This window comes from Salmo trutta, chromosome 28 (assembly GCF_901001165.1).
Source record: "Salmo trutta chromosome 28, fSalTru1.1, whole genome shotgun sequence".
NCBI lineage: Eukaryota > Metazoa > Chordata > Actinopteri > Salmoniformes > Salmonidae > Salmo > Salmo trutta.
In genome coordinates this window covers 13,367,552-13,388,099 of record NC_042984.1, presented here as the reverse complement: position 1 = coordinate 13,388,099, position 20,548 = coordinate 13,367,552, and the positions used below count along the sequence as shown (strand labels likewise).

Sequence of the window (20,548 nt, the reverse complement as noted above, 5' to 3'; positions counted from 1 at the left end):
CTCTGCCTCTAACCACCTCTCTCTCTGCCTCTCTCCCTAACCACCTCTCTCTCTGCCTCTCTGCCTCTCTCCTCTAACCACCTCTCTCTCTGCCTCTCTCCCTAACCACCTCTCTCTCTGCCTCTCTCCCTCTCTCTGCCTCTCTCTCTGCCTCTCTCCCTCTAACCACCGCTCTCTGCCCTCTCTCCCTCTAACCACCTCTCTCTCTGCCTCTCCCCCTCTAACCACCCTCTCTCTCTCTGCCTCTCTCCCTCTCTCTCTGCCTCTCCCCCTCCCTAACCACCTCTCTCTCTCCCTCTCCCCCTCTAACCACCTCTCTCTCTACCTCTCTCCCCTCTAACCATCTCTCTCTCTGCCTCTCTCCCTCTAACCACCTCTCTCTCTGCCCTCTCTCCCTAACCACCTCTCTCTCTGCCTCTCTCCCCTCTAACCACCTCTCTCTCTCTGCCTCTCTCCCCTCTAACCACCTCTCTCTCTGCCTCTCTCTCTACCTCTCTCTCTGCCTCTCCCCTCTAACCACCTCTCTCTCTGCCTCTCCCCCTCTAACCGCCTCTCTCTCTGCCTCTCTCTCTGCCTCTCTCTCTACCTCTCTCTCTGCCTCTCTCCCTAACCGCCTCTCTCTCTGCCTCTCTCCCTAACCACCTCTCTCTCTGCCTCTCTCTCTACCTCTCTCTCTGCCTCTCTCCCTAACCGCCTCTCTCTCTGCCTCTCTCCCTAACCACCTCTCTCTCTCTGCCTCTCTCCCTCTAACCACCTCTCTCTCTGCCTCTCTCCCTAACCACCTCTCTCTCTGCCTCTCTCTCTACCTCTCTCTCTGCCTCTCTCCCTAACCACCTCTCTCTCTGCCTCTCCCCCCTAACCACCTCTCTCTCTGCCTCTCTCCCTCTAACCACCTCTCTCTCTGCCTCTCCCCCTCTAACCACCTCTCTCTCTGCCTCTCTCTCTTTCTCTCTCTCTGCCTCTCTCCCTAACCGCCTCTCTCTCTGCCTCTCTCCCTAACCACCTCTCTCTCTGCCTCTCTCTCTACCTCTCTCTCTGCCTCTCTACCTAACCGCCTCTCTCTCTGCCTCTCTCCCTAACCACCTCTCTCTCTGCCTCTCTCCCTCTAACCACCTCTCTCTCTGCCTCTCTCTCTCTCTCTCTCTCTGCCTCTCTCCCTCTAACCACCTCTCTCTCTCCCTCTAACCACCTCTCTCTCTGCCTCTCTCCCTCTAACCACCTCTCTCTCTGCCTCTCTCCTCCCTCCCTCCCCCTCTCCCTCTCTCTCCCCCCCCCTCTCTCTCTCTCCTCAACATGTTATTAGACAGCCAGTCACTGAGGAGAGAGAAAGCAGGTCCATTGTGTTAGACTAGCTGTGTTAATAGGACAGAGGGTTCATGCGCCAGTCAGGAAATATCATATCACAGTATAATTGCTATGCAATGGGCTCTGAGTCTCCACAGATATTCTCTTCAATGATTGTGTGATCTTTGGACAGAGATCTTCAGATTTGGTCAGAGATTTCTATGGCTCCACACACCATCATATTCCCAATGGGGATCTGACCAGGGCATGACAAAATGTGCCAGTCACATCCAAAATCCTGACCTTGAATTCATATGCTCTTCTGACTTGCATATATCAGTAAAATGATGGTTACTGGCCCAACGCTCTTCAGCTATGACAAATACCATCTGAAACTCAGAGTCAAGAAGTCCTCGGAAACTCTCTTTTTCTTGAAATACCTGAATTATGCTTTTGATTAATTCAAGTGATTTTCCACTTCTACTCAGTATGCTAGCTGCCTGCCCAAACACACTAAATTTGAATAACAGCAAAGTAAGATAGCTGTATCATAGCGTATCTGAATCTCAACCATAACGGTTTTGCATATTCATTAGTGTGTCGATGTGATTAAAACACTATAAAATGCATTTCAGATGAATCTACATCATGAATTATGCATAGTTTAATCACTGTGACCTGTATTGAAGGTGATTCCTCTCTACGAGGAGCACAGAGGGACACACACACACACACACAGCTCATGAGGAACACACACACACAGCCCATGAGGAACACACACACACAGCCCATGAGGAACACACACACACACACAGCCCATGAGGAACACACACACACACACACAGCCCACGAGGAACACACACACACACACAGCCCACGAGGAACACACACACACACACAGCCCATGAGGAACACACACACACACACAGCCCACGAGGAAACACACACACACACACACACACACACACACACACACACACACACACACACACACAGCCCACGAGGAACACACACACACACACACACACACACACACACACACACACAGCCCACGAGGAACACACACACACACACACCCCACGAGGAACACACACACACACACACACACACACACCCCAGGAGGAACACACACACACACACACACCCCAGGAGGAACACACACACACACACACACACAGCCCACGAGGAACACACACACACACACACAGCCCACGAGGAACACACACACACACACACACAGCCCACGAGGAACACACACACACACACACACACAGCCCACGAGGAACAAACACACACACACACACCCCATGAGGAACACACACACACACACAGCCCACGAGGAACACACACACACACACACACACACAGACACACAGCCCACGAGGAACACACACACACACACACAGCCCACGAGGAACACACACACACACACACACACACACACACACACACACCCCACGAGGAACACACACACACACACACACAGCCCACGAGAAACACACACACAGCCCACGAGGAACACACACACACACACAGCCCACGAGAAACACACACACACACAGCCCACGAGAAACACACACACACACACACACAGCCCCCGAGGAACTTACACACACACACACACACACACAGCCCACGAGGAACACACACACACAGTCCACGAGGAACACACACACACACACACAGTCCACGAGGAACACACACACACACACACACACACAGTCCACGAGGAACACACACACACACACACACACACACCCCACTAGGAACACACACACACACACAGCCCACGAGGAACACACACACACACAGCCCACGAGGAACACACACACACACACACACACACACACACACACACACACACACACAGCCCACGAAAAACACACACACACACACAGCCCACGAGGAACACACACACACAACCCACGAGGAACACACACACACACACACACAACCCACGAGGAACACACACACACACACACACACACACAGCCCACGAGGAACACACACACACACAGCCCACGAGGAACACACACACACACACACACACCCCACGAGGAACACACACACACACACACACACACACACCCCAGGAGGAACACACACACACACACACACCCCAGGAGGAACACACACACACACACACACACAGCCCACGAGGAACACACACACACACACACACAGCCCACGAGGAACACACACACACACACACACAGCCCACGAGGAACACACACACACAACCCACGAGGAACACACACACACACACACACAACCCACGAGGAACACACACACACACACACACACACACAGCCCACGAGGAACACACACACACACACAGCCCACGAGGAACACACACACACACACATACACACACACACACACACAGCCCACGAGGAACAAACACACACACACACTCACACACACACGCAGCCCACGAGGAACAAACACACACACACACTCACACACACACACACCCCCCATGAGGAACACACACACACACACAGACACACAGCCCACGAGGAACACACACACACACACACACACACACACACACACACACACACACAGCCCACGAGGAACACACACACACACACACACAGCCCACGAGGAACACACACACACACACACACACAGCCCACGAGGAACACACACACACACACAGCCCACGAGAAACACACACACACACACAGCCCACGAGAAACACACACACACACAGCCCACGAGGAACACACACACACACACACACACACACACAGCCCATGAGGAACACACACACACACAGCCCACGAGGAACACACACACACACACACAGCCCACGAGGAACACACAGGATCAGAACAAAGCAGAGGAGAATTTCACCAGAAATGGCTGACAAGGGCCTCCCCAGTGGCGCGGTGGTCTAAGACACTGCATTGCAGTGCTAGAGGCGTCACTACAGACCCAGGATTCGATCCCAGCCTGTGTCGCAGCCGGCCGCGATTGGGAGAACCATGAGGCGGCACACATTTGGCCCAGCGTCGTCCGGGTTAGGGGAGGGTTTGCATGCACGCTGACACGGTCGCCAGCTGTACAGTGTTTCCTCCAACACATTGGTGAGGCTGGCTTCTGGGTTAGGCGAGCAGTGTGTCGAGAAGCAGTGTGGCTTGGCGGGGACGTGTTTCGGAGGACGCACGGCTATCGACCTTCGCCTCTCTCAAGTCCATACGGGAGTTGCAGCGATGGGACAAGACTAACTACCAATTGGATATCACGAAATTGGGGAGAAAAAGGGGTAAAAATACCAAAAAATAAATGACTCACTAGGTTGTAAACCTCCTAATGAACAATGAGGTTATAAACCTCCTAATGAACAATGAGGTTGTAAACCTCCTAATGAACAATGAGGTTGTAAACCTCCTAATGAACAATGAGGTTGTAAACCTCCTAATGAACAATGAGTTTGTAAACCTCCCAATGAACAATGAGGTTGTAAACCTCCCAATGAACAATGAGGTTGTAAACCTCCCAATGAACAATGAGGTTGTAAAAACCCCAATGAACAATGAGGTTGTAAAAACCTCCCAATGAACAATGAGGTTGTAAAAACCTCCCAATGAACAATGAGGTTGTAAACCTCCCAATGAACAATGAGGTTGTAAACCTCCCAATGAACAATGAGGTTGTAAACCTCCCAATGAACAATGAGGTTGTAAACCTCCCAATGAACAATGAGGTTGTAAACCTCCTAATGAACAATGAGGTTGTAAACCTCCTAATGAACAATGAGGTTGTAAACCTCCCAATGAACAATGAGGTTGTAAACCTCCCAATGAACAATGAGGTTGTAAACCTCCTAATGAACAATGAGGTTGTAAACCTCCTAATGAACAATGAGGTTGTAAACCTCCCAATGAACAATGAGGTTGTAAACCTCCTAATGAACAATGAGGTTGTAAACCTCCTAATGAACAATGAGGTTGTAAACCTCCCAATGAACAATGAGGTTGTAAACCTCCCAATGAACAATGAGGTTGTAAAAACCCCAATGAACAATGAGGTTGTAAACCTCCTAATGAATGCCAGACAAACAGACTGAAATAATACATGTGAGTTATTCGGTATGCGAGAACTATGGTTGTAAAAAAGGAATGCCGGAACAAGGAGGACATCCGGTCAGGATTTCTGGAAAATCAGTGAATGTATTGTTGAAGTTCCCGCAATTTTGCAACGCTAGTGAGAACCCTTTTGTGAATGTCAGTGATCCAGCCCAAGGGGAGATCAGCTTCTCTGTGGTGTTTGGCGTGTGACGGTGATGGTTGGAACAGCATGTGTGTGGTTTTAAAGTGTGTGTGTTTGGTGTGTGTTGTTGATGATGTGGCACTGAGGCTGAGGTTGGGGCTGTGTGTGAGAGTTTATGGTTGCCAAATGTGTGGTTTGAGATTGTGCCGAGGGGCTGGCCGGTGGGCCCTGGTAACTGGGCTGGGAAGGCTGGGGGAGAAAGCTGCTCAGACAGTGACGCAGCCTCCTGCCTCACCAACAAGGAGAACAGGCTAGCCCTTTGTACAGGGTGCTGAGGAAGCAGTAGCTGCCTGCCTGGGACACGCTCCCCGAGCACCTCTCTAAGACACACACCGCGCGGTGCACACACACATACATACATACATACGTACGAAAGTCCCCACACACACATACATACATACGAAAGTCCCCACACACACATACATACATACATACATACATACGAAAGTCCCCACACACACATACATACGAAAGTCCCCACACACACACACACACACACATACATACATACATACATACATACATACATACATACATACATACATACATACATACATACATACATACATACATACATACATACGAAAGTCCCCACACACACATACATACGAAAGTCCCCCCACACACACACACACACACACACACACATACATACATACATACATACATACATACATACATACATACATACATACATACATACATACATACATACATACATACATACATACGAAAGTCCCCACACACACATACATACGAAAGTCCCCCCACACACACACACACACACACACACACACACACACATACATACATACATACGAAAGTCCCCACACACACACATACATACATGCATACGAAAGTCCCCACACACACACACATACATACATACATACGAAAGTCCCCACACACACACATACATACGAAAGTCCCCACACACACACACACATACATACATACGAAAGTCCCCACACACACACACACATACATACATATGAAAGTCCCCCCCCACACACACACACACATACATACATACGAAAGTCCCCACACATACACATACGAAAGTCCCCACACACACACATACATACATACGAAAGTCCCCACACACACATACATACATACATACATACATACGAAAGTCCCCACACACACACATACGAAAGTTCCCACACACACACATACATACATACATACATACATACATACATACATACATACATACATACATACATACATACATACATACGAAAGTCCCCACACACACACATACATACATACATACATACGAAAGTCCCCACACATACATACATACATATGAAAGTCCCCAAACACACACTCATAGGCAGGAGACGAGTTAGGGAGGAGATGTCTTACCTTAGCCATCTGGGCCTGGACTCCACCAGCCTTCAGTGCTGTCACTGCTTTCTGTGCCGCTGACGGACTGTCAAAGTCTACAAAGCCATAGCCTGCAGACAAAGACAGACATACTTTAATTTGTGACACTGAGAAATACACAGTGTGGCAACAGGCTTAGGGGCAGGAGTTTTGTGAAAACCTCAGGCACTAATTAGACTGTAGCTAGGGCCCATAGTTGTTCCTGGACAGGTGAAGGGTCACGATAATGAAAATCTCCTGGCCCTTTAAAGTACTATCTTATCTTATGCCTGACATCAACTTCTGGAAGCACTATTGTGATGTACTCAGGTAATGTACAGTACGCTTTGAATGGAGGTAAGACAGCAGGCAGGGATCCTGTTGAAGAACAGAAAAACACTACCGTGGTCAGATGTGGAGTTATGGAACCAATGCTCCGCTGTTCACAGTGGTGTTATGGTTACATCATGACACACATGCTGAGAATAAGCAGACAGGCGCTCTCTGGGATGTTCGAGCTTTGTGTGACATACATCGACATGTAGGAGCAGTGTGGGTGTTTGTCACAGAACACCTCTCCTCACCTTTGCATGTGTTAGTGGTCTTGTCCAGGATGGCTTTTGTGGACACAATTTTCCCATACCTGTAAAACACAAAGGTGTATGGATGGTTAGGGTGTCTAGGGACCAAACACAGCATTTTTTTCATTACTATCATCATGTCATGTTAGCAACGTTGACAGGATTGAAGTATTATAATGGCTTTGGGGTTTAATCGAGTTTAAAGGGATTACGGTATGTGAATGGAACTAATTGATCTGTGGAGATAAATGTTTGGAGAGGTGGAATGTGGTAGAGAGTACTTTATCTTAAGGAATCCCACATCCTACTGGAATGCGGTTTTAACCAATCAGCATTCAGGATTAAACCCACCCATTGTATAAAATCCAACATCACTCCATCAATGTCTATGAGGTGCATCATAAACCTGTCATGTCAAGATGGAGGACACAGTGAATTGGAGTGTTGTTGTATTAAAAATGAACACAGGACTGCATGTCCTGAATGGAAATTGTAGATGAGCAATTACACACTGTTTAGTTGTGAATGTAAATAAACCCATACGATTTCCCTCTGTTGCTGAGCAACCACACATTGCTGTATAACTAACTCATCTTACTCATGGGCAATTCCATGGTAATGGAAGTACGCTGCAACTCAGATTTTTCACTTTAAAAAGTATACCAAACAAAAAACATTGATTTGAAAGTTTAACAAACTATAGAACTCTATGCACAAAGACTACTTTAAACAATAATCCACAGAAATGTTTACTTAACCATCTACATTTCAGGAGGAACATATAGGGTCTGTACATTGCTGTCTAGTAACGTTGCAGACCTACAGAAGCTATACAGAGGAACATAGGGCCTATAGCTATTGCTGTCTAGTAATTAATATTGTAGACCTAGATTATAAAAAATGCATGATTGATCATTAGTTTGTTGTAGTTGGATTGCTGTCTAGTAACTCTTGGTACTAGCTATAATAGACCTAGCTATACCATCTCCCCTGTTTCTGAGCAAACACTGCAGCAGGGTGCTATCATCTCCCTGCATCTCTCTAGACATGTGAATGTTCTGAAATCTCTCTCTCCTTGCCTTGGCTGTACTGTTCTGAAACTTGATATCTCTCTCCTTGCCTTGGCTGTACTGTTCTGAAACTTGATATCTCTCTCCTTGCCTTGGCTGTGCTGTTCTGAAACTCGATCTCTTTCCTTGCCTTGGCTGTGCTGTTCTGGTACCTGATATATCTCTCTCCTTGCCTTGGCTGTGCTGTTCTGGTACCTGATATATCTCTCTCCTTGCCTTGGCTGTGCTGTTATGTGCTGTAGAAGCAATCCTAGCTGGCTGAGTTCCACAACCACACTCTCTCTGGGCAACACAACAGCCAGAACAGAGCCTCGTCTCTGGGTCCTACTGCCCCTCTATCTACCTAGCATAGCTATCCGAGTGCCACTGCAGGGTATAGCAACACATTGACTAAAGGAGTAAGGGCTGCCCTTGCTCTCTCTCAGCACCGATTTTACTACAGTAAATGAACATCATACTTGTTAAGGAGACAGGTGTTTTGAAAATCCATATAGCTGATGATGATATTGTAGGATTGATATAGTGACTCTATGAAGAATAGAACAAGTGGTAGTAGTGTGATAGTCCCTGAGAGAGTGTTATAACCCAGGTGTTGATTGTTCCTCAACCTGCACTGTGCTAACAGAGCCAGACAGAACAGGAAGTAGAGCCCCCCTTGTCTTTTTATGTAGACGTTCCTCCAACTCATATATATATATTTTTTTTTAAATATGTTACTAAAATATCCTATTCTGCATATACTACAATGGTGGTTTGATTGAATGAACCCAGTGTCTACAATTCCAAACAACTCTAGAGAATTGGCTAAAGGACATTCTCCACCATACTGTAAATGTGCTTTATAGCACATTTGGCCTCCAAAGCATTTGAACTCAAATGTAACATTACTATTTCACATTACATTTCCTGATCTATGAAGGATGCCATCAGTTACATTATTCTTTGGTATAACATATCCATTATTTTCTAGTAACATGGACAATTTGTTCATTAGTTATTTATGGATGAACATACATATTTAATTCCAGCCCCTGTCCATGCAGGAAGCCTTTTGCCTCTTGGTAGGCTGTCATTGTAAATAAGAATTTGTTTGTAATTGACTTGCCTATTTAAATAAAGGTTAAATAAGAACATTTAAAAAACTATTGATAGTATTGCTCTGTGTGCACATGAAAAAACCCTTAGAAAACTGCATGGGGGCAAGTTAAAGGCTGGTCATGGCTCACATCAACACCATTACCCCAGAAACCCTAGACCCACTGCAATTTCTATACCGCACCAACAGATCCACAGATGATGCAATCTCTATTGCACTCCACACTGCCCTTTGAACACCTACGTGAGACTCCTGTTCATTGACTACAGCTCAGCGTTCAACACCATAGTGCCCTCAAAGCTCATCACTAAGCTAAGGACCCTGGGACTAAACACCTCCCTCTGTAACTGGATCCTGGACTTCCTGACGGGCCGCCCCCAGGTGGTAAGGGTAGGTAACAACACATCTGCCACGCTGATCCTCAACACGGGGGCCCTTCAGGGGTGCATGCTCAGTCCCTCCCTGTACTCCCTGTTCACTCATGACTGCACAGCCAGGCACGACTCCAACACCATCATTAAGTTTGCCGACGACACAACAGTGGTAGGGCTGATCACCAACAACAATGAGACAGACTATAGGGAGGAGGTCAGAGACCTGGCCATGTGGTGCCAGGATAACAACCTCTCCCTCAACGTGATCAAGAAAATATATGATTGTGGACTACAGGAAAAGGAGGACCAAGCACGCCCCCATTCTCATCGACGGAGATGTAGTGGAGCAGGTTGAGAGCTTCAAGTTCCTTGGTGTTCACATCAACAACAAACTATCATGGTCCAAACACACCAAGACAGTCGTGAAGAGGGCAAAACAAGACCTATTCCCCCTCAGGAGACTGAAAAGATTTGGCATGAGTCCTCAGATCCTCAAAAAGTTCTATAGCTGCACCATCGAGAGCATCCTGACTGGTTGCATCACCAGCTGGTACAGCAACTGCTCGGCCTCCGACCGCAAGGCACTACAGAGGGTAGTGCGAACGGCCCAGGAATCTTAGATTCCTGCCATCCAGGACCTCTATACCAGGCAGTGTCAGAGGAAGGCCAAAAAATTGCCAGACTCCAGCCACCCTAGTCATAGACTGTTCTCTCTGCTACCACACGGCAAGCGGTACCGGAGCGCCAAGTCTAGGTCCAAAAGGCTCTTTAACAGCTTGTACCCTCAAGCCATAAGGTTTTAAATGATATCACTGAAGCTCTTGACAAAAAACAGCATTGTGTCACACTTTTTATTGTGTCACACTGTCTAAGGCTTTTGATACAGTTGATCATGCTATACTAAGGCAGAGATTGTCGAGTGTAGGTCTTTCAGAGCATGCAGTTGCATGTTTTGTTAACTATCTGTCTGATAGAACTCAGTGCACTCAATTTGATGGGCTTAGGTCTGTTAAATTGTCTGTCTTTAATGGTGTGCCCCAAGGCTCTGTACTTGGTCCTTTCTTATTCACTATTTATATAAATAATTTAGACAAAAATGTCCAAAATGCGCAACTTCATTTTTATGCTGATGATACTGTTATTTACTGTTGCGCCTCGTCTCTTACAAAAGCTTTCCAGAACTTGCAAACTGCTTTTTATACTGTTCAACATACCTTGTGTCAATTGAAGCTTATCCTCAATACTGACAAAACTAAACTAATGGTGTTTTCTAAAGCAAGAAATAGACCTCTGAACCTTTCACCTATTACTACCTGTCAGGGCAAGGAGATTGAGGTTGTAACCTCATATAAATATCTTGGAATTTTGATTGATGATGGCCTCTCTTTTAAAATGCATATTCAACAACTTACAAAAAAATTGAAGCTGAAATTGGGATTTTATTTTAGGAATAAGGCTTGTTTTTCTTTTGAAGCCAGAAGGAGGCTAGTATCAGCTACATTTATGCCTTTACTAGACTATGGGGATATTTTATATATGAATGCTTCCGCTCAGTGTTTGAGATCAATTGACACCCTTTACCATTTCACTTTGAGATTTATTTTAAACTGCAAAACCCTTACGCACCTTGTATACCAGGGTTGGCTGGCCTTCTCTAGTCACTCGTAGGCTCAGTCACTGGTATACTTTTATTTACAAAGCCATTTTGGGTTTATTACCTTTTTATTTGGGCATTTTTATTGTTCAGAAATGTGGTGGGTACTCTCTTCGTTCGCTGGACTTTATCCTGCTAACTGTTCCAAATGTCCGAACTGAATTTGGTAAAAGGGCTTTTATGTACTCTGCGCCATCGTCTTGGAACGCCTTACAAAATACTTTTAAACTGGAAGAACTTGTCCCAATTGGTATTTTTAAATCACTGATGAATGATCTCGAGTCTGATTCCCTGACCTGTCAATGTTTTTAATTTACTGTTTTTGATTTTGTTATACTCTTGTGAATTCTATGGTTTTTACTAGATTACTTGTAGTTTTTCATGTTGTTTGTCTGTAATTTTTGTAATGACTTGGTGCTGCCTATCTCAGCCAGGACGCTCTTGAAAAAGAGATTTTAAATCTCAATGAGCCCTTCCTGGTTAAATAAAAGGTTAAATAAATAAATAAGACTGCTGACTAGCTACACAAATGCCAACCTGGATTATTTGCATTGCCCCCTCCCCCCGCACCCATTTTTACAGTGCTGCTACTCTCTGTTTATTATCCATGCATAGTCACTTTACCTCTACCTACATGTACATAGTACCTTGACTAAACTGTGCCCCCGTACATTGACTCTGTACCTCTACCCCCTGTATATAGCCTCGTTACAGTTATTTTATTCTTGATACTTAATCATTTTTAATTTTTCAATTTTCATATTTTTTATTTTTATTTTTTTACCTCAGTCTATTTTAGTAAATGCTTTCTTAACACTTATTTTTCTTCAAACTGCATTGTTGGTTAAGGGCTTGTAAGTCAGCATTGTATTCGGCGCATGTGACAAATAAAATGATATTTAATCTGCTCTGGACACTATATAGTATTTGCTGGCCTCCTTAGTTGAGCAATGTATATCCCTATAGAATACTGCATGAGCTCTCTCCCTCTGGGCACTAGCTGTGTACAGTACAGTATTTGCTGGCCTCCTTAGTTGAGCAATGTATATCCCTATAGAATACTGCATGAGCTCTCTCCCTCTGGGCACTAGCTGTGTACAGTACAGTATTTGCTAGCCTCCTTAGTTGAGCAATGTATATCCCTATAGAATACTGCATGAGCTCTCTCCCTCTGGGCACTAGCTGTGTACAGTACAGTATTTGCTAGCCTCCTTAGATGAGCAATAGAGAGATGCCTGTCTACTATTGCATTCCGCTGGTAGGTCTGACTCAGTAGCTATATAAATGTGGAGAGAGGGAGGTTGGAGGGGCAGGAGACTCAGCCATGTGTGAGAGAGCAGAGTACAGTGTCCAGCGCAGCACAGCGCCCACGGTCAGCTGGAGCCAGGCCAGAGCCAGTCAGCCACCAGAAGAAAAGCTCTGCAGGAGGCAGAACCCCCAGAGCTGGGTTCAAACAGTATTTGAAATCTTTTAAGTACTTTTTCTGTGCTTGATTAGGCTGGCCTGGTGCAATGGAACCAATGGAGGAGTCGCACAAATGCCCATAATTGGCATGTGCAATCACGCATTCAACTTATTTGGATGAAAACAAATACTGTTTGAACCCAGGTCTGGGGGTCTGCCTCCTAGCCCCTGCAGAGCGCTTCTTTTGGTGGCTGACTAGCTCTGGCCTGGCTCCAGCTGACCGTGGGCGCTGTGCTGCGCTGTGCTGCGCTGGACACTGTACTCTGCTATCTTAACATTAACATATATACAGTAGACCTTACTGCTCTCTATATTAACATATATACAGTAGACCTTACTGCTCTCTATATTAACAAATGAACAGTAGACCTTACTGCTCTCTATATTAACATATATACAGTAGACCTTACTGCTGTCTATCTTAACATATATACAGTAGACCTTACTGCTCTCTATATTAACAAATATACAGTAGACCTTACTGCTCTCTATAGAACATATATACAGTAGACCTTACTGCTCTCTATAGTAACATATATACAGTAGACCTTACTGCTCTCTATATTAATAAATATACAATAGACCTTACTGCTCTCTATAGAACATATATACAGTAGACCTTACTGCTCTCTATATTAACAAATATACAGTAGACCTTACTGCTCTCTATATTAACATATATACAGTAGACCTTACTGCTCTCTATAGAACATATATACAGTAGACCTTACTGCTCTCTATAGTAACATATATACAGTAGACCTTACTGCTCTCTATATTAATAAATATACAATAGACCTTACTGCTCTCTATAGAACATATATACAGTAGACCTTACTGCTCTCTATATTAACAAATATACAGTAGACCTTACTGCTCTCTATATTAACATATATACAGTAGACCTTACTGCTCTCTATAGAACATATATACAGTAGACCTTACTGCTCTCTATAGTAACATATATACAGTAGACCTTACTGCTCTCTATATTAACATATATGCAGTATACCTTACTGCTCTCTATATTAACATATATACAGTAGACCTTACTGCTCTCTATATTAACATATATACAGTAGACCTTACTGCTCTCTATAGAACATATATACAGTAGACCTTACTGCTCTCTATATTAACATATATACAGTAGACCTTACTGCTCTCTATATTAACATATATACAGTAGACCTTACTGCTCTCTATAGTAACATATATACAGTGGACCTTACTGCTCTCTATAGTAACATATATACAGTAGACCTTACTGCTCTCTATAGTAACATATATACAGTAGACCTTACTGCTCTCTATAGTAACATATATACAGTAGACCTTACTGCTCTCTATATTAACATATATACAGTAGACCTTACTGCTCTCTATATTAACATATATACAGTAGACCTTACTGCTCTCTATATTAACATATATACAGTAGACCTTACTGCTCTCTATAAAACATATATACAGTAGACCTTACGGCTCTCTATAGAACATATATACAGTAAACCTTACTGCTCTCTATAGTAACATATATACAGTAGACCTTACTGCTCTCTATAGTAACATATATACAGTAGACCTTACTGCTCTCTATAGAACATATATACAGTAGACCTTACTGCTCTCTATAGTAACATATATACAGTAGACCTTACTGCTCTCTATAGTAACATATATACAGTAGACCTTACTGCTCTCTATATTAACATATATACAGTAGACCTTACTGCTCTCTATATTAACATATATACAGTAGACCTTACTGCTCTCTATATTAACATATATACAGTAGACCTTACTGCTCTCTATATTAACATATATACAGTAGACCTTACTGCTCTCTATATTAACATATATACAGTAGACCTTACTGCTCTCTATCTTAACATATATACAGTAGACCTTACTGCTGTCTATCTTAACATATATACAGTAGACCTTACTGCTCTCTATATTAACATATATACAGTAGACCTTACTGCTCTCTATATTAACATATATACAGTAGACCTTACTGCTCTCTATAGTAACATATATACAGTAGACCTTACTGCTCTCTATATTAACATATATGCAGTATACCTTACTGCTCTCTATATTAACATATATACAGTAGACCTTACTGCTCTCTATATTAACATATATACAGTAGACCTTACTGCTCTCTATAGAACATATATACAGTAGACCTTACTGCTCTCTATAGAACATATATACAGTAAACCTTACTGCTCTCTATAGTAACATATACACAGTAGACCTTACTGCTCTCTATATGTTCTATAGAGAGCAGTAAGGTCTACTGTATATATTAACATATATACAGTAGACCTTACTGCTCTCTATAGTAACATATATACAGTAAACCTTACTGCTCTCTATAGAACATATATACAGTAAACCTTACTGCTCTCTATAGAACATATATACAGTAGACCTTACTGCTCTCTATAGTAACATATATACAGTAAACCTTACTGCTCTCTATAGAACATATATACAGTAGACCTTACTGCTCTCTATAGAACATATATACAGTAGACCTTACTGCTCTCTATATTAACATATATACAGTAGACCTTACTGCTCTCTATATTAACATATATACAGTAGACCTTACTGCTCTCTATAGTAACATATATACAGTAGACCTTACTGCTCTCTATAGTAACATATATACAGTAAACCTTACTGCTCTCTATAGAACATATATACAGTAGACCTTACTGCTCTCTATAGTAACATATATACAGTAAACCTTACTGCTCTCTATAGAACATATATACAGTAGACCTTACTGCTCTCTATATAGAACATATATACAGTAGACCTTACTGCTCTCTATAGAACATATATACAGTAGACCTTACTGCTCTCTATAGAACATATATACAGTAGACCTTACTGCTCTCTATATTAACATATATACAGTAGACCTTACTGCTCTCTATATTAACATATATACAGTAGACCTTACTGCTCTCTATATTAACATATATACAGTAGACCTTACTGCTCTCTATATTTCATATATACAGTAGACCTTACTGCTCTCTATATTAACATATATACAGTAGACCTTACTGCTCTCTATATTAACATATATACAGTAGACCTTACTGCTCTCTATAGAACATATATACAGTAGACCTTACTGCTCTCTATAGTAACATATATACAGTAGACCTTACTGCTCTCTATAGTAACATATATACAGTAGACCTTACTGCTCTCTATAGTAACATATATACAGTAGACCTTACTGCTCTCTATATTAACATATATACAGTAGACCTTACTGCTCTCTATATTAACATATATACAGTAGACCTTACTGCTCTCTATATTAACATATATACAGTAGACCTTACTGCTCTCTATATTAACATATATACAGTAGACCTTACTGCTCTCTATATTAACATATATACAGTAGACCTTACTGCTCTCTATCTTAACATATATACAGTAGACCTTACTGCTGTCTATCTTAACATATATACAGTAGACCTTACTGCTCTCTATATTAACATATATACAGTAGACCTTACTGCTCTCTATATTAACATATATACAGTAGACCTTACTGCTCTCTATAGTAACATATATACAGTAGACCTTACTGCTCTCTATAGTAACATATATACAGTAGACCTTACTGCTCTCTATATTAACATATATACAGTAGACCTTACTGCTCTCTATATTAACATATATACAGTAGACCTTACTGCTCTCTATATTAACATATATACAGTAGACCTTACTGCTCTCTATATTAACATATATACAGTAGACCTTACTGCTCTCTATATTAACATATATACAGTAGACCTTACTGCTCTCTATATTAACATATATACAGTAGACCTTACTGCTCTCTATAGTAACATATATACAGTAGACCTTACTGCTCTCTATATTAACATATATGCAGTATACCTTACTGCTCTCTATATTAACATATATACAGTAGACCTTACTGCTCTCTATATTAACATATATACAGTAGACCTTACTGCTCTCTATAGAACATATATACAGTAGACCTTACTGCTCTCTATAGAACATATATACAGTAAACCTTACTGCTCTCTATAGTAACATATACACAGTAGACCTTACTGCTCTCTATATGTTCTATAGAGAGCAGTAAGGTCTACTGTATATATTAACATATATACAGTAGACCTTACTGCTCTCTATAGTAACATATATACAGTAAACCTTACTGCTCTCTATAGAACATATATACAGTAAACCTTACTGCTCTCTATAGAACATATATACAGTAGACCTTACTGCTCTCTATAGTAACATATATACAGTAAACCTTACTGCTCTCTATAGAACATATATACAGTAGACCTTACTGCTCTCTATAGAACATATATACAGTAGACCTTACTGCTCTCTATATTAACATATATACAGTAGACCTTACTGCTCTCTATATTAACATATATACAGTAGACCTTACTGCTCTCTATAGTAACATATATACAGTAGACCTTACTGCTCTCTATAGTAACATATATACAGTAAACCTTACTGCTCTCTATAGAACATATATACAGTAGACCTTACTGCTCTCTATAGTAACATATATACAGTAAACCTTACTGCTCTCTATAGAACATATATACAGTAGACCTTACTGCTCTCTATATAGAACATATATACAGTAGACCTTACTGCTCTCTATAGAACATATATACAGTAGACCTTACTGCTCTCTATAGTAACATATATACAGTAAACCTTACTGCTCTCTATAGAACATATATACAGTAGACCTTACTGCTCTCTATAGAACATATATACAGTAGACCTTACTGCTCTCTATATTAACATATATACAGTAGACCTTACTGCTCTCTATATTAACATATATACAGTAGACCTTACTGCTCTCTATAGTAACATATATACAGTAGACCTTACTGCTCTCTATAGTAACATATATACAGTAAACCTTACTGCTCTCTATAGAACATATATACAGTAGACCTTACTGCTCTCTATAGTAACATATATACAGTAAACCTTACTGCTCTCTATAGAACATATATACAGTAGACCTTACTGCTCTCTATATAGAACATATATACAGTAGACCTTACTGCTCTCTATAGAACATATATACAGTAGACCTTACTGCTCTCTATAGAACATATATACAGTAGACCTTACTGCTCTCTATATTAACATATATACAGTAGACCTTACTGCTCTCTATATTAACATATATACAGTAGACCTTACTGCTCTCTATATTAACATATATACAGTAGACCTTACTGCTCTCTATATTTCATATATACAGTAGACCTTACTGCTCTCTATATTAACATATATACAGTAGACCTTACTGCTCTCTATATTAACATATATACAGTAGACCTTACTGCTCTCTATAGAACATATATACAGTAGACCTTACTGCTCTCTATAGTAACATATATACAGTAGACCTTACTGCTCTCTATAGTAACATATATACAGTAGACCTTACTGCTCTCTATAGTAACATATATACAGTAGACCTTACTGCTCTCTATATTAACATATATACAGTAGACCTTACTGCTCTCTATATTAACATATATACAGTAGACCTTACTGCTCTCTATATTAACATATATACAGTAGACCTTACTGCTCTCTATATTAACATATATACAGTAGACCTTACTGCTCTCTATATTAACATATATACAGTAGACCTTACTGCTCTCTATCTTAACATATATACAGTAGACCTTACTGCTGTCTATCTTAACATATATACAGTAGACCTTACTGCTCTCTATATTAACATATATACAGTAGACCTTACTGCTCTCTATATTAACATATATACAGTAGACCTTACTGCTCTCTATAGTAACATATATACAGTAGACCTTACTGCTCTCTATAGTAACATATATACAGTAGACCTTACTGCTCTCTATATTAACATATATACAGTAGACCTTACTGCTCTCTATATTAACATATATACAGTAGACCTTACTGCTCTCTATATTAACATATATACAGTAGACCTTACTGCTCTCTATATTAACATATATACAGTAGACCTTACTGCTCTCTATATTAACATATATACAGTAGACCTTACTGCTCTCTATATTAACATATATACAGTAGACCTTACTGCTCTCTATAGTAACATATATACAGTAGACCTTACTGCTCTCTATATTAACATATATGCAGTATACCTTACTGCTCTCTATATTAACATATATACAGTAGACCTTACTGCTCTCTATATTAACATATATACAGTAGACCTTACTGCTCTCTATAGAACATATATACAGTAGACCTTACTGCTCTCTATAGAACATATATACAGTAAACCTTACTGCTCTCTATAGTAACATATACACAGTAGACCTTACTGCTCTCTATATGTTCTATAGAGAGCAGTAAGGTCTACTGTATATATTAACATATATACAGTAGACCTTACTGCTCTCTATAGTAACATATATACAGTAAACCTTACTGCTCTCTATAGAACATATATACAGTAAACCTTACTGCTCTCTATAGAACATATATACAGTAGACCTTACTGCTCTCTATAGTAACATATATACAGTAAACCTTACTGCTCTCTATAGAACATATATACAGTAGACCTTACTGCTCTCTATAGAACATATATACAGTAGACCTTACTGCTCTCTATATTAACATATATACAGTAGACCTTACTGCTCTCTATATTAACATATATACAGTAGACCTTACTGCTCTCTATAGTAACATATATACAGTAGACCTTACTGCTCTCTATAGTAACATATATACAGTAAACCTTACTGCTCTCTATAGAACATATATACAGTAGACCTTACTGCTCTCTATAGTAACATATATACAGTAAACCTTACTGCTCTCTATAGAACATATATACAGTAGACCTTACTGCTCTCTATATAGAACATATATACAGTAGACCTTACTGCTCTCTATAGAACATATATACAGTAGACCTTACTGCTCTCTATAGAACATATATACAGTAGACCTTACTGCTCTCTATATTAACATATATACAGTAGACCTTACTGCTCTCTATAGTAACATATATACAGTAGACCTTACTGCTCTCTATATTAACATATATACAGTAGACCTTACTGCTCTCTATATTTCATATATACAGTAGACCTTACTGCTCTCTATATTAACATATATACAGTAGACCTTACTGCTCTCTATATTAACATATATACAGTAGACCTTACTGCTCTCTATAGAACATATATACAGTAGACCTTACTGCTCTCTATAGTAACATATATACAGTAGACCTTACTGCTCTCTATAGTAACATATATACAGTAGAC

General features: G+C 41.2%; 1 protein-coding gene across 2 annotated transcripts in view; it reads right to left on the bottom strand.

The window, feature by feature from the left end:
- The window catches only part of LOC115165517 (RNA-binding motif, single-stranded-interacting protein 2), a 56,565-nt gene that overhangs the window by 10,392 nt on the left and 25,625 nt on the right, over positions 1–20,548 (bottom strand). For both annotated transcript variants that reach the window (XM_029718695.1, XM_029718696.1), the window contains exons 3-4: positions 7,518–7,576; positions 6,934–7,025 (exon numbers count right to left, since the gene is read on the bottom strand). In XM_029718695.1, the coding sequence (XP_029574555.1) occupies positions 6,934–7,025; positions 7,518–7,576 (151 nt within the window). The remainder of the gene's footprint in view (positions 1–6,933; positions 7,026–7,517; positions 7,577–20,548) is intronic.